Source organism: Hemiscyllium ocellatum, chromosome 45 (assembly GCF_020745735.1).
Source record: "Hemiscyllium ocellatum isolate sHemOce1 chromosome 45, sHemOce1.pat.X.cur, whole genome shotgun sequence".
Taxonomy (NCBI): domain Eukaryota; kingdom Metazoa; phylum Chordata; class Chondrichthyes; order Orectolobiformes; family Hemiscylliidae; genus Hemiscyllium; species Hemiscyllium ocellatum.
The window spans coordinates 2,305,597-2,321,355 of NC_083445.1; the positions used below are offsets into that span (position 1 = coordinate 2,305,597).

The 15,759-nt window shown below is 41.9% G+C and overlaps 1 protein-coding gene across 2 annotated transcripts in view; it reads left to right on the plus strand.

The window, feature by feature from the left end:
• Positions 1 to 271: 271 nt before the first annotated feature.
• LOC132835863 (DENN domain-containing protein 1B-like) overlaps positions 272 to 15,759 on the plus strand; it is a 63,601-nt gene continuing 48,113 nt past the window's right edge. For both annotated transcript variants that reach the window (XM_060854959.1, XM_060854960.1), the window contains exon 1: positions 272 to 432. In XM_060854959.1, coding sequence (XP_060710942.1) covers positions 416 to 432 — 17 coding nt within the window. In that variant the 5' untranslated portion in view covers positions 272 to 415. The remainder of the gene's footprint in view (positions 433 to 15,759) is intronic.

Here is a 15,759-nt window from a genome sequence, read left to right on the forward strand (position 1 = left end):
TGTTGGGCAGTGATCCTACATTGAAATTCTTCAGGACATGTTTACATTTCCATATCACATACACTATTGTATCTTTATGATTGTTAAAATTGGAATATATTGAAGGTTGTTGTAGAGAGAGATTATGGTGCAGAAGTCTACATCTCAGCTTGTGGACTGAGCCTGCAGTGTCACTATAGAGTGACTGTGCTCTGAGTGGCACGTCACACATCGTACTTCCTATAGCGTAACGGAAGGATTGCAGCATTATATGCTGGCAGAAAACTGTTAGATCCAATACTAAACACCCCATCACCCCTTCCACCCCTCTCCCCTTCCCCATTTCCCCACAATCCCCACCATTTCCTAACTCTATGATTTATCCATATCCAGACCAGGATTCTTTGCAGCTGGGAAGACTGATCATGTAGACAACATGGGATCCAGAATCAAGTAAGAGACTCAATCAATTCCAATGCGATTACAGGACTGTGATATATTTTTTTAAATTTGCCTGATGAATGGTTTCCTTCTCTAAATTTGTTCTACTCAGCTGGTGCTCAAGTGACAGTTAGGTGTTTGAAGACAAGTAGAGAGTTTGAAAGGAAGGAGCTGAAACCACAGTTTAGCAGTTGCTTGAGTTAACAGGTAGTTTTGTATTGTTGACATACATTTAAGTAATAATTTTTTAAAGTCTTTTTTATATTTCTAAGCTAATACTTTAGCCTTTGCCAACAAATGTAATTGGTGAGCAAGGATTGGGAGATGGTAATGTTGTCTGTACACCTGAGGTTAAGTCTGTACAAGAAATTGAGTTATGACAAAATGGTTGCTTGAAAAGGAAGTTGGTGTGAGATTCGTACCTTCCATGAAGGTTTGTGAACTGATTGATGCAGATCATTCTTACTGTCATCCTGTTGTGCAACCTTAATTTATCATATTTTCTATGCACAATACAGATTACACTAAAAAAAACTGACAGCTTTTTTTTCAAACAACAAAACTGTCATTCTCAGAAGTAGTAAGCTTTGAAGTAGCACAGAGAGCAGATGTTAAACTCACTCAACAGAGTAGTTTGTAAGAAGCTATTCCATCCAAGATTGATGGTGCTGTTTGTGCACAGTCCATCTGCTGTATATAATCTCAAGATTTGTCATATTACTCCAGTATAAGCCAGCTAAATCTCCAAAGGTTGAAAATAAAAGATTCTGAACAGAGGAAACAGAAACATAGAGAAGTTTTTTCTTATACTAAACAAAAAAAACCGTTGAAGAACTGCGGATGCTGGAAATCAGAAACAAAAATAGAAATTGCTGGAAAAACACAGTGGATCTGGCAGCATCTATGGAGAGAAAGCAGAATTGAGTTTTGGGTTCAGTGATCCTTCTTCATTTTCCACTATCTTGTTCCTTAATAATGCCTGTTCTATTTCAGATGGTGCATTTGTTCCACTCATTAGCAACTATCAACTATCATGAGCAGATTGGATCAATCTGAAGACAAGTCTCTTCTAGTCTGGCCTCCTCCCCTCAGGCCAGAGTGTGATCCCTGAATGGTTCCTACTTCAGAGAGGGCAAACCTCTCTGTTTCTCATTAGATTTGGTTAGTCTATTTATGCCCCATTCCACCAATGTTTTTTCAGATTGATCCTCACTTCCCCCTTGTTGTGGGTCATTATTATCATCCAGGTTTAACACTAGGACTTAGCTTAAGCTGGATTCAGAAGTGATCCATCCCCCCACCTTCTTCCTTCATATTGATCATACTTCCTTTCTGTTGAGTTATGGTTTCAGTGTTTCTTTCAATGTTGTTTCTAAAAACAGGGTTACCAGTTTTGGTACAGTACTGCAGCTCACAACTAGTGTTGTTACTCAACACTAAACTAAGCAAACAAAACAGTTACATTAAGAGCTAAAAGACATGGTGCACAATACAATTACACATTACAACAAAGCAATCAAGTACTCCCTCCTCCTGTCCATCCAGAACTCAAGCACCCTGTCCATCTCCATATTGTTTGTTGTCCTTGAGATTTGTGTGAATTTACCAATTTATTACATATGACTTCTGGTGCCGTGGTGTGGTGACTTATAAAACGTTTCACTGTATATTTCAAATAAAAGTACATGTAGAACATAGAACAGTGCAGCACAGTACAGACCCATTGGCCCTCAATGTTATACCAACCTTTTATCCTAGTCTAAGATCTCCTAACCTACATACCCTTTCATTGTACTACCTTCCATGTGCCTATCCAAGAGTCATTTAGATGTATCTGACTCTACTATCACTGTTGGCAGTGCATTTCATGCACTCCCAGCATTCCCTTTATAAAGAACTGACCTCTGACATCTCCCCTAAACCTTCCTACAATCAACCTTAAAATTACACCCCCAAGTGACAGCTATTTCTGCTGTTCACTCTATCTCATCATCTTGCACACCTCTTTCAAGTCACCTCTCATCCTTCTTCGCTCTAATGAGAAAAGCCCTAGCTCCCTCAACCTTTCTTCAGAAGGCATGCCCTCCAGTCCAGGCAGCATCCTGGTAAATCTCCTCTCCACCTTCTATAAAACTTCCACATCCTTCCTATAATGAGGCGACTAGAACTGAAGACAATATTCCAAGTGTGGTCTAACCAGGGCTCTACAGAGCTGCAGTATAACCTCATTGCTGTTAACTCAATCCCCCTGTGAGTGAAAATCAACACACCATATGCTTTCAATACAACCCTATCAACTTGAGTGGCAACTTTGCGGGATCTATGGACATGGACCCAAGATACCTCTGTTCCTTTACACTGCCAACAATCCTGCCTTTAACCCTGTAATCTGCATTCAAATTTGACCATCCAAGGTGAATCACTTCATATTTTTCCAGGTTGAACTCCATCTGCCACTTATCAGCCCAGTTCTGCATCTTGTCAATGTTCTGTTGCAACCTACAACAGATCTCCACACTACCCACCACTCCACCAACCTTCACGTCATCAGCAAACTTACCAACCCACCCTTCCACTCCCTCATTCAAATTATTTATAAAAATCAAAAAGAGCAGAGGTCCTAGAACTGATCCCTGTGGAGCACCACTGGTCACCAAGCTCCAGTATGAATACTTTCCATCACCTGCTACCCTCTATCTTCTGTGGGCCAGCCAATTCTGTATCCAGACAGCCAGATTTTCCTGTATCCCATGCCTCATGACTTTATGAATGAGCCTACCATGAGGTACCTTATCAAATGCCTTGCTAAAATCCATGTACCCACGTTCACTCCTCTACCTTCATCATTGTGTTTTGTCACATCCTCAAAGAATTCAATAAGGTTTGTGAGACATGACCTGCCCCTTTCAAAGCCATGCTGACTATTTCTAATCAAACTATGGTTTTCCAAATAATCATGAATCCTGTCTCTCAAGGTCCTATCCAATAATTTGCACACCGTTGATGTAAGACTGACTGGCCTGTAATTCCCAGGATTATCCCTATTTCCTTTCTTGAACAAGGGAATAGCATTTCCCACCCTCCAGTCATCTGATACTACTCCAGTGGACAGTGAAGACACAAAGATCATCACCAAAGGCGCAGCAATCACTTCCCTCACTTCCTGTAGTAACCTTAGGTATATCCTGTCTGGCCCAGGGGAAGTATCTATCCTTACGTTTTTCAAAATTTTTCAGCACATTCTCCTTCTGAAGATCAACCTGTTTCTGCATATCAGTCTGTTTTACACCGTCCTTATAAACGTCAAGGTCCCTCGCAGTAATGGATACTGAAGCAAAGTATTCATTAAGGACCTCTCTTACCTCCACTGACTCCAGACACAAGTTCCCTCCTCTACCCCTGATTGGCCCTACCCTTGGCCTATCCCTGATTGGCCCTACCCTTGACCTATCCCTAATTGGCCTTGGAGTTTTCCTTAATCCAACCAACTAAGGCTTTTTCATGCCCCCTTCTAGCTCTCTTAAGTCCATTCTTCAGTTCCTTCCTGGCTACCTTGTAAACCTCTAAAGCCCTATCTGATCCTTGCCTCCTCAACCTTAAGTCAGCTTCCTTCTTCCTTTTGACTCGGTGTTTCACATCTCATGTCATCCAAGGTTCTTTCACCCTACCATCCCTTCCTTGCCTCAGTAGGATGAATCTGTCCAGCACTATCAGCAAGTGCTCCCTAAACAACCTCCACAATGCCCACAAACCCACCAACACACTAAAACAGCAGCTAATGAAATTGAAAGACCCTAGACAAGCAAAACTAACGTCATTTACAAAATACCATGCAAGAACTGTACATTGAACAAACGGGCAGAAAACTAGCCACCAGCTTACATAAACACCAACTAGCCACAAAAAGACATGACCCTCTCTCACTAGTATCCTCACATACGGATGAGGAAAGACACCACTTCATCTGGGACAACGCATCCATCCTAGGACAAGCCAAACAAAGACATGCACGAGAATTCCTAGAAGCTTGGCATTCCAACCAGAACTCTATCAACAAACACATCAAGTTAGACCCTATCTACCAACCCCTGAGAAAAGGAATAGAAAGTGACTTCACCACAGGAAATAACATCATTATAGGAAATGACATCACCAATCCAAAGAAACCCAAACATATAAATAGAAAGCAGGAATTTTCAGCATTGCTTTGCCTGAGGCCCACTGAAGATGTTACCTAGTAGGGTAACGAAACGTCTAGAAATGAACCTTCCAGCTCAGCGAGCAGACCTACATCCAAAACCTCCACATTTCTGTCATACATTTTCCCAAGAACATCTGTTCCCAATTTAGCTGCCCCAGTTCCTGCCTAATAGCATTGTAATTCCTTCTCCCCCAGTTAAATACTTTCCCATACGGTCTGCTCCTATCCCTCTCCATAAGTATAGTAAAGGTCAGGGAGTTGTGATCACTATCACCGAAATGCTCTCCCACCGAGAGATCTGATAGCTGGCATGGTTTGTTGCCAAGCTCCAAATCCAATATGGCCTCCGCTCTACTCGGCCTTTATACATATTGAGTCAGGAACCCTTCACATGACAATAAATTTCTATTCTGTTCTATCCACTCAGTGTTAATGTGGTGGCATGAGAAGCCTTCTCATCCACACAGTCATTGTAGATCTTGTATCTGCCTTCTTATACAATCAATTCAACCAATTTTTTTATTATGTCAGTAATACAGCAATCACAGTGACAGGAGTTTAACTGCTATATTAACACACTCTCTAGTGCCATTGTGACAAGGACGGACTCTAGGTTTTCAATGGGAAACAGCAGGTTGAGTCTTTTGTAGCCTTCCCTTACTCCGCCAACAAGGATGACAGAGGAAGGGAAGCTGGATGCTTCTTCACCTCCTGGACAATTACTAAATGAGGAAAGACCTGGTGGATTAGTTAACAAATAATTAACCACACAGAACACCAGAGTACTGGTTTATTTCAAGTGCTGATTCATCTAATCTTGCCTGACCTGGGGTGATTGGCTCTGACTGTAAGAAAAAGAATGATTTCAGATCTGATACCAAGTCATCCCTGAAGGGAAATTCCTGCTCAGCTATGGTTGATGTGGAATGGACAGATGCTAATTATGGACAGTTGGAAGGTGTATAGAAATCAGATGAGAACAGGATTAGGTTTCACTTTAAACCCAATCTACCACATCCCCATTGAATGAAGATTGGACTGATTTAGTAATGAGCAGCTGTCCCCCCTTCCTTCCTTCAGGTTCATTTTCTAAGCTTTACTCAGTCAGCCGATGCGACATGTAGGAGTGATGCTTATTTAACAACAGTGCTGGGTGAGAAGAGGAAAGTTTTGGCAGATTATCCAGCGTCTGCTTTCTGACAAATAGCCTCCCCCATTCCTTGGAATGTTTGTAAGCAAGGCAGGAATAGAATGTTTGCTTGAAGGAAGAACCTCACTTGACCAAAGATCAGTACATAATTTTAGATGGATGCAAGCAAGTTGAATTTCTGTGCTGAAATTCCTGCCCTAAATCTGTATGCCTTTTACTTTGCTTACCCTGTAATACCTACCTATTTAAGCAAGCTTTTGATCATCTGACCTCATAAACCCCTTATATGGCTCAGTATCATGCTTTGTTTTATAGTACTGTTGGGAAGCACCTTGGGATGTTTCACTACTTCAACGGCACTATACAAATCTATCTTGTTGTAGTGAGTTTGTGAAGAATGGAAGCTGTAAGGCTGAAAAGGAGAGAATAAGAAAAACATGTCTTCGGTTGCTACAGGCTCTGTCAGCACGATCCTGAGGGCAACGATAGCCAGCCACAATGGAGCTCGTGGGTATATTAACCATTTTATCAGCTGGGGCTGGATGTAGGGGAGAAATATAGTTCAGTGCAGGAATGGGGGATTCTGAATTGCTGATCCATAAGGCTGAGCCTTAAGGAGGAGTAAACGCTGGTGATCTACTTGGTGCTAGAAACATACTAACACTCATGTTGACACACACACTCTCACTCAGTCAGTCATTCACTCGCTCACACACACACACACACACACACACACACATATGTTTTCACATTCACAGTCAAGTTCTTAGCAGAGGCAATAATGCAGAGACTTGAACAAACAGCTCTGCCAACCATGCAGCCCAAACTTTGGTCTGCTACATGGATGACACCTTCGTCAGCACTAAATGAAACAAATTAGAGGAAGCCTTCAAGACCCTTACTGGCATAACATTCTCAAAAGAGGAGGAAAATCACAATAAACTGCCATTTCTAAATGTTAAAGTACAGCAAACAGCCAATGGGGATCTTCAAACTAGCATCTACAGGAAAACAACACATACGGACCAAATACTGAACTACAGAACATTATTTCAACAAGCCACCACATACTGCAGCAGAGAGGAACTATGAAGAGCAGAGGAAAATCACCTGTACAGCATATTCAAAAAGAACAGGTACCCAATGAACACAGTCCATTGATTTCTCAGCAACAAACCCAAACACGCAGACAAAACGCGACTCTCTCCTACATCAAAGACATCTTGGAAATGACTGCCAGACTACTCAGACCTCTTGGTATCATGGTAGCCCATAAACCCACCAACACACTAAAACAGCAGCTAATAAACTTGAAAGACCCCATACAGACAGCAAGCAAAACAAATGTCATTTACAAAATACCTTGCAAGAACTGTAACAAGCACTACATTGGACAAATAGGCAGAAAACTAGCCACCCCAGGATACATGATCATCAACTAGCCACAAAAAACCCCACTCTCACTAGTATTTTTACATACAGATGAGGAAGGATACCAGTTTGACTATAACAACACATCCATCCTCAGCCATACAGAGAATTCCTAGAAGCCCACCAATCCAACCAGAACTCTATCAACAAACACATCAATTTGGATCCCATGTCTACCACCTGAGAAAAAGAACAGGAAATGACATCACCACAGGAAATGACATCACCAACCCAAGGAAACCTAAACACACAAATGAAAAATGAACCAAACCACCAGTGCTTCATTCGGAGGCTTACTGATGATGTTACCTAGTATGGTGACGAAACGTCTGAAAACAAACCTTCCAGCTCAGCGAGCAAACTTACAACCAGAACCTCAACCTGAGCTACAAACGTTCTCAGACTCGCAAATTCAGAGTCATTGTCAAATTCATGTACACCCAATTAAACATAGTTTAATTATAATACATAGTTGTTTTCCTGTTATTGAGGGAAAAGAAATTTGATGTGTGTTTTCTTTTAACCTGAATGAGAGAGTTATGTAAAATTGGCCAATTGGTGGTTTAATCAAGTGGTTACATTTGTAACAGTGACAGGAATACTGGAGCTTGATTTCCAGCTCACTATCTCAGGGAAATATGACATTGTTTGGAGGCACATCCCGGATTTTGTAACAAAGACAATGTAAGATTGGATGTAGAGTTAGAGTAAGTGATAACGGTTAAAAGATTGAACACCAGATTTATACAGACAAAAAGGTTGCACTAGAAACTGCTCAAAGAGAAGTGGCAAAGCTGCCTCTAATGAATTTAAAAGCAACCACAATTCACAAGGGCTAAGATATTAGAAATAATTGAAGGACTAGCACAGAATTTGGACTTAATAGAGACATTGGAGTGATGTATTCCATATAGTGAAACATGAGAGTCTGTTCATATTGGAATCATTTTAAATATGTTGAAATATTAATGTCAGTTGAAATGGAAAAAGAAATTAAGATGCTAGAGATGGCTGAGAAAGATACGGAAAGCAAGATGGAATTGAAATGAGAAGGATGGAACTAGAGATGCAGGGGAGAAAAAAAGGAATCAAAGCTGAGAATGAAGCATGATGTGGAGATGCCGGTGTTGGACTGGGGTAGACAAAGTCAGAAGTCACATGGCACCAGGTTATAGTCCAACAGGTTTATTTGTAATCACAAGCTTATGGGGCACTGCACCTGACAAAGAGCAGCTCTCCAAAAGCTTTTGATTTCAAATAAACCTGTTAGAGTGAAGCAGTTAAGACTGCTTAGACTGAAGCCAAAGTTATAGGGAAATTCCTATCATAATCTTAGAGTCCAGTAAGGAAATGTTTCAGTTTGTACACGCCCTACCAAAATTTGAGGAAAAGAATATGGAGGCATTCTGTATGCCATTTGAGAAAAGGCAAACCTGATTAAGTGGCTGAAGGAAACTAGGTATTGCCCACACAGAGTAAATTGACATACAGAGGACCACAGGGAAGGTATGCTGCATTATGAGAGTGGGTTGTTAAGGATTATGATGGTATTCTGGATGCATGTGAATTAGTACCAGGAGCATACAGGCAAAAGCTTGGAAATTTAAGGAAATTTACATTGAATTTGAAAGGATTAAACAAGCAATATTGACAGTTAGATATGAGCATCAGGAGTTGTAACCACATTTACTGGGGTTCACAAGAGTGAGTCCAAAAAGAGAACTCAAAAGGAAAATACCATCGATGAAATTGTAGCTTTGATTACAGCATAACACTGGTAGTAAATACTGCTGTGAGTACAGGAGGAATGAATAAGGTCAAAAAAAAAGATTTTTTGTCAAAACAATATAACCAAACTGTAACTATACTAAGGGAGTTAGAGGATGCTGAAACGATTTTACTGGAGGGATATACTTTTTCCTTGAGACAGTGAAAGGAAAGTCAAAGTGGAGAGTAAGTTCTAGTTCCATTGTATAAATCAGTGCAATTTGTGCAGAGTTGTTAAAAAAACCATCATGGACAGAGTTGACTTGTTCCATGGTCATGACTTGACTAGGCAAAGGATATAGCTCCACTCATTATCATGGAAAGTCTGAGGTTAAAGAGACAGAACAGTTACAGGAGCAGGTTCCAGGTATTTGACTGTTGTTGTAGTGACCAGAGCAATTACTAAAGGAAGTCCATCGCCAGAGCTCTCAGAAATAACACAAGTGGAAATTAGAGAAACCGTCCTGAGAGATGGAGATAATTCAAAGGAAGTGTTCAGCAGTGAAAGTGTTCTTCATTCACTGAGTCTGAGGTCTGGAGTTACATTTTAAGTTAGCACGGATAGCTCATACTGATGCCAAATCTAATGAAGTTCTAGAGTGCTATTAAAAACGGAGTTGAAAGTGTGGTGATGGAAAAGCACAGCAGGTCAGGCAGCATCCGAGGAGCAGGTGAATTGACGTTTTGGGCATAAGGCCTTCATCAGGAGCACATCTTCACAGCTCCTGCTGTGCTTTTCCAGCACTACACTCTTAACTATGCAGTCCTCACTTTCACCTATTACAAACGGAGTTCTGATGAGGAAGTGGAGACTCTTTGAGAAAGAATAGTTCTAAGGTCCATGTGCAGCAGTGTCTTCCACATGTGAAACTCAGTGTGACAGCACACATTTTTGGAATAATGTATTGCAGAGTCATAGTCATAGAGTCCTACAGCACAGAGACAGGCCCTTTGGCTCAAACTGGTCCATGCTGACCAAAATGTCCGTCCACGCTAATCCGATTTCAATAGACAATAGATAATAGGTGCAGGAGTAGGCCATTCTGTCCTTCAAGCCAGCACCACCATTCATTATGACCATGGCTGATCATCCTCAATCAGTATCCTGTTCCTGCCTTATCCCCATAACCCTTGATTCCACTATCCTTAAGAGCTCTATCCAACACTTTCTTGAAAGTATCCAGAGACTTGACCTCCACAGCCTTCTGGGGCAGAGCATTCCATACACCCACCACTTTCTGGGTGAAGAAGTTTCTCCTCAAATCTGTTCTAAGTGGCCTACCCCTTATATTTAAACTGTGTCCTCTAGTTTGGGACTCACCCATCAGCGGAAACATGCTTCCTGCCTCTAGAGTGTCCAATCCTTTAATAATCTTATACGTTTCACTCAGATCCCCTCTCAGCCTTCTAAAATCAAGGGTATACAAGCCCAGTCGCCCCAATCTTTCAGCGTAAGATAATCCCACCATTCCAGGAATTGACCTCGTCAGCCTACACTGCACTCCATAAATAGGCAGAATGTCTTTACTCAAATTTGGAGACCAAAACTGCGCACAATATTCCAAGTGCAGTCTCACCAGGGCACTGTACAGCTACACAAGGACTTCTTTGCTTCTATACTCAAAATTCCTCTTTGTTATGAAGGCCAGCATGCTATTAGCTTTCTTCGCTGCCTGCTGTACCTGCATGCTTGCTTTCATTGACTGATGTACAAGAACATCTACATCTCGTTGTACTGCTCCTTTAACTAACTTGACTCCATTTAGGTAGTAATCTGCCTTTCTGTTCTTGCCACCAAAGTGGATAACCACACATTTATCCACATTAAACTGCATCTGCCATGCATCTGTCCACTCACCTAGCCTGTCCAGGTCACATTGTAATCTCCTAACATCCTCCTCACATTTCACCCTGCCACCCAGCTTTGTGTCATCAGCAAATTTGTTAATATTACTTTTAATACCTTCATCTATATCATTAATGTACATTGTAAAAGGTTGCAGTCCTAGCACTGATCCCTGCGGTACCCACTGGTCACCGCCTGCCATTCTGAAAGGGAGCCATTTATCACTGCTCTTCGTTTCCTGTTTGCCAACCAATTTTCAATCCATGTCAGTATTTTGCCCCTAATACCATGTGCCCTAATTTTTCTCACTAACATGCTATGTGGGACTTTATCAAAGGCTTTCTGAAAGTCCAGATATACTACATCCACTGGATCTCCCTTGTCCATCTTCAGCGTTACATCCTCAAAAAATTCCAGAAGATTAGTCAAGCATGATTTCCCCTTCATAAATCCATACTGACTCTGATCTATCCTGTTACTACTATCCAGATGTGTCGTAATTTCATCCTTTATAATTGACTCCAGCATTTTTCCCACCACTGAGGTCAGACTAACTGGTCTATAATTCTCTGTTTTCTCTCTCCCTCCTTTCCTAAAAAGTGGGACAACATTAGTCACCCTCCAATCCAAAGGAACTGATCCTAAATCTATAGAACATTGGAAAATGATCACCAATGCATCCATGATTTCTAGAGCCATTTCCTTCAGTACCGTGGGATGCAGACATCAGGTCCTGGGAACTTATCAACCTTCAGACCTAACATTCTCTCCAACACCATTTCCTGCCTAATATAAATTCCCTTCAGTTCAGGCCCTTCAGCCACTATTACATCTGGGAGATTGCTTGTGTCTTCTTCAGTGAAGACAGATCTAAAGTACCAATTCAACTCTTCTGCCATTTCTTTGTTCCCCATAATAAATTCACCCGTTTCTGCTTTCAAGGGCCCAATTTTAGTCTTAACCATTTTTTTCCTTTTCACATACCTAAAATAGCCTTTACTATCCTCTTTTATATTTTTGGCCAGTTTACCTTCGTATCTTATTTTTTCTTTGCGTATTTCCTTTTTAGTTATCCTCTGTTGTTCTTTAAAAACTTCCCAGTCCTCCGGTTTCCCACTTATCTTTGCTATGTTATACTTTTTCCCTTTTGTCTTTATATGGCCCTTAACTTCCCTCGTCCAGCCATGGCCACCCCTGCCTCCCCTTAGGATCTTTCTTCCTTTTTGGAATGAACTGATCCTGCATCTTCTGCATTATACCCAGAAATCCCTGCCATTGTTGTTCCACTGCCATCCCTGCTAGGGTATTGCACCATTGAACTTTGGCCAGTTCCTCCCTCATAGCTCCATACTTCCCCTTATTCAACTGAAATGTTGTCACTTCCAATTCTACCCTCTCCCTTTCAAACTGCAGATTAAAGCTTATTGTATTATGGTCACTACCTCCTAATGGCTCTTTACTTCGAGATCCCTGATCAAATCTGGTTTGTTGCACAACACCAGATCCAAAATTGCTTTCTCCCTGGTAGGCTCCAGCACAAGCTGTTCTAAGAATCCATCTCGGAGGCACTCCACAAACTCCCTTTCTTGAGGTCCAATACCATCCTGATTCTCCCAGTCTACCTGCATGTTGAAATCCCCCATAACAATTGTAGTAATACCTTTGTGACAGGCCAATTTCAGCTCCTTATTCAACTTACACGCTACATCCAGGCTACTATTTGGGGGCCTGTAGATAACTCCCATTAGGGTCTTTCTACCCTTAGAATTTCTCAGCTCTATCCTTACAGACTCGACATCCCCTGATTCTAAGTCCCCCCAAGCAAGGCGCTGAATATCATTCCTTACTAACAGAGCCACCCCACCCCCTCTGCCAGTCAGTCTGTCCTTACGATAGCATGTATAGCTTTGAATATTCATTTCCCAGGCCCTGTCCACTTGAAGTCAAATCTTGGTTATCCCCACAATATCGTATCTGCCAATTTCCAAATGAGCCTCAAGCTCATCCACCTTATTTCTAATGCTTTGTGCATTCATTTATAATATTTTTAATTTGTTACTCCCCTCACCCTTCCTGTCAATCCCTATTTCACTTGACCTTACAGCATGATCCTTTTTTGATTTTTCTGCCCCATTGATTCCGTTGTCTTTCTTGATTTCTCTTGTTCTAACTTTCCCTTTAACCTCCTTCTTAAACTTCCAGTTTATCCCCTCCCCCCCACTACTTAGTTTAAACGCAGCTGTGTTGCAGAGGCAAACCTACCTGCCAGAATGCTGGTCCCCCAACTATTAAGGTGCAACCCATCCCTCTTTATAATTTATCCTTACTGCTAAACATACCCCAGTGATCCAAGAATTTAAATCCTTGCTTCCTGCACCAGTTCCCCAGCCACACATTCAAGTCCATTATCTCCCTGTTCCTGTCCTCTCCAGCCTGAGGAACTGGAAGCAAACTAGAGATAACCACCCTGGATGTCCAGCTTTTCAGCCTTCTTCCGAGTTCTCCGAAGTCCCACTGTAGAATGTCCCTCCTCTTCTTCCCGACATCATTTGTGCATCACTACGTCTGGCTCTTCACCTTCGCCCTTGAGGATTTTCTGCAATCTGTCTGTGATGTCCTTAATCCTGGCACCAGGAAGGCAACACACCATCCTCAAATCCCACCTGTTGCTGTAGAAACCCCTTTCAGTTCCTCTCACTATGGAGTCCCGTATTCCCACGGCTCTGTGTGATGTCTGACTCCTCGGCTCTGCCTCCACACCAATTTCTGATTGGCAGACCTGACCGCCTCGCGGACTGGCAGTGACGTCTGTTTCCCTGCACTTGGCCCCATATCCTTCTAAACCTTTCCTATCCATGTATTTGTCCAAATGCCTTTTAAGTATTGTCAATGTATCTGCCTCAACCACTTCTGTCGGCAGCTCATTCCATATGCGTACCACCCTCTGTGTAAAAAAGTTTGCCCATTAGGTTCCCTTTTATTCTTTCCCCTCTAACTTTAAACTGATTTCCTCTAGTCCATGATTCCCCAACCCTGAGAAAAAGACTGAGTGCATTCACCCAATCCATGCCTCTCATGATCTTATACACTTCAATAAGATCCCCCCTCGGTCTCCTACGCTCTAAAGGAAAAAGACCTCTCTTGTTCAACCTCTCCCTATGACTCAGATTGTTGAGTCCTGGCAACAACTTGTAAAGTTCTTCTGCACTGTTTTCAGTTAAATGACATCCTTCCTGTAGCAAGGTGACCAAAACTGAACACAATACTCCAAGTGCTGCCTCACCAATGCCCTGAATAACTGCAACATAACTTCTCAACTTTGATACACAGTGCCCTGACTGATGCAGGCCAGTGTGCCAAAAGCCTTCTTCAATGCCCTGTCTGTCTGTAACTCCACTTTCAGAGAGCCATGCACCTGAACGCCAAGATCCCTCTGTTCCATACGCTCCTTAAAGCCCTACCATTCACCATGAAACTTCTACCTTAGTTGACTTTGCAAAATTTAAGACCTCACACTTATCTATATTAAACTCCATTTGCCATTTCTGGGCCCACATCCCCAGATGATCAAGGTCCTGCTGCAATTTCTGATAACCTTCCTCAATGTCCACGATACCACCTATTTTAGTGCCATCTGCAAACTTACTAATCATGCTTTTTTCTTTCTTATCCAAATAAATTATATAAATAACGAACAGTAATGGGCCCAGCATCGACCACTGAGGTATTCCACTCACAGGCATCCAATCCGACAATTGCACTATTACTCTCTGCCTCCTACCATCTCATCAATTGTGTGTCCAGTTTGCCAGCTTGACCTGGATTCCATGTGATCTAACCTTCTGGTGCAGCCTAGCACATGGAACTTAAAGGCCTTATTGAAACCTATATAGGCTACATTTACTGCTCTGCCCTCATCAAATGTTCTGGTCACTTCATCAAAAAACAAATTTGTAAGGCATGATCTCTCATGTCTCCTAAATATAGAAGCATGTAAATATTACTTTTGATTTGGACTGTGGACTAAAATGGGGAAAGATACTATTTTAAACCAAAGGAACTGCTGAAGACGTTTTGAAAATGAGTAACTGGGACAATTGTGAGTTGTATCTACAAACAGTGAGGGACAATTCTGGATAGAATAGCACCACCTCTGTGTATTCTGGATAGAATAGCACCACCTCTGTGTACTCTGGATAGAATAGCACCACCTCTGTGTACTCTGGATAGAATAGCACCACCTCTGTGTACTCTGGATAGAATAGCACCACCTCTGTGTATTCTGGATAGAATAGCACCACCTCTGCGTACTCTGGATAGAATAGCACCACCTCTGTGTACTCTGGATAGAATAGCACCACCTCTGTGTATTCTGGATAGTTTTGCCGAAAGACAGTCTTTTTATTGGTTTTTCAATCAGGACCAATTATTGTGGACACAGGAGAGTTCAGCATAATATAACCATTTAAATAATCCCTAGCCAGGTGACCACAACCAGGATGTATGCTCAATAAACAAAGAGAATACATCTAAACCACGCTCTCCCTCCTGTGCAGGCAGTAACAGAGAGTCTCCAGGTAGCTGTTCTCCCCGCTATTTACGCAAATCAACTCATGAAAAGAAAAGGGAGTAAACACCTTCAGAGTATCTCGAATGGAAAATGCTGAACCAGTGAATGAAAAACTGAAAATCGTTATAACTATAACCTTCCACACTGAAAATCGCTTTAACCATAATCTTCCAGACTGAGAATCAATGTAACTGTAACTTTCCAGACTGAGAATCGATGTAGCCACAACCTTTCAGACTCAGAATCAATGTAGATTAGATTAGATTACTTACAGTGTGGAAACAGGCCCTTCGGCCCAACAAGTCCACACCGACCTGCCGAAGCGCAACCCACCCATACCCCCACATTTACCCCTTACCTAACACTACGGGCAA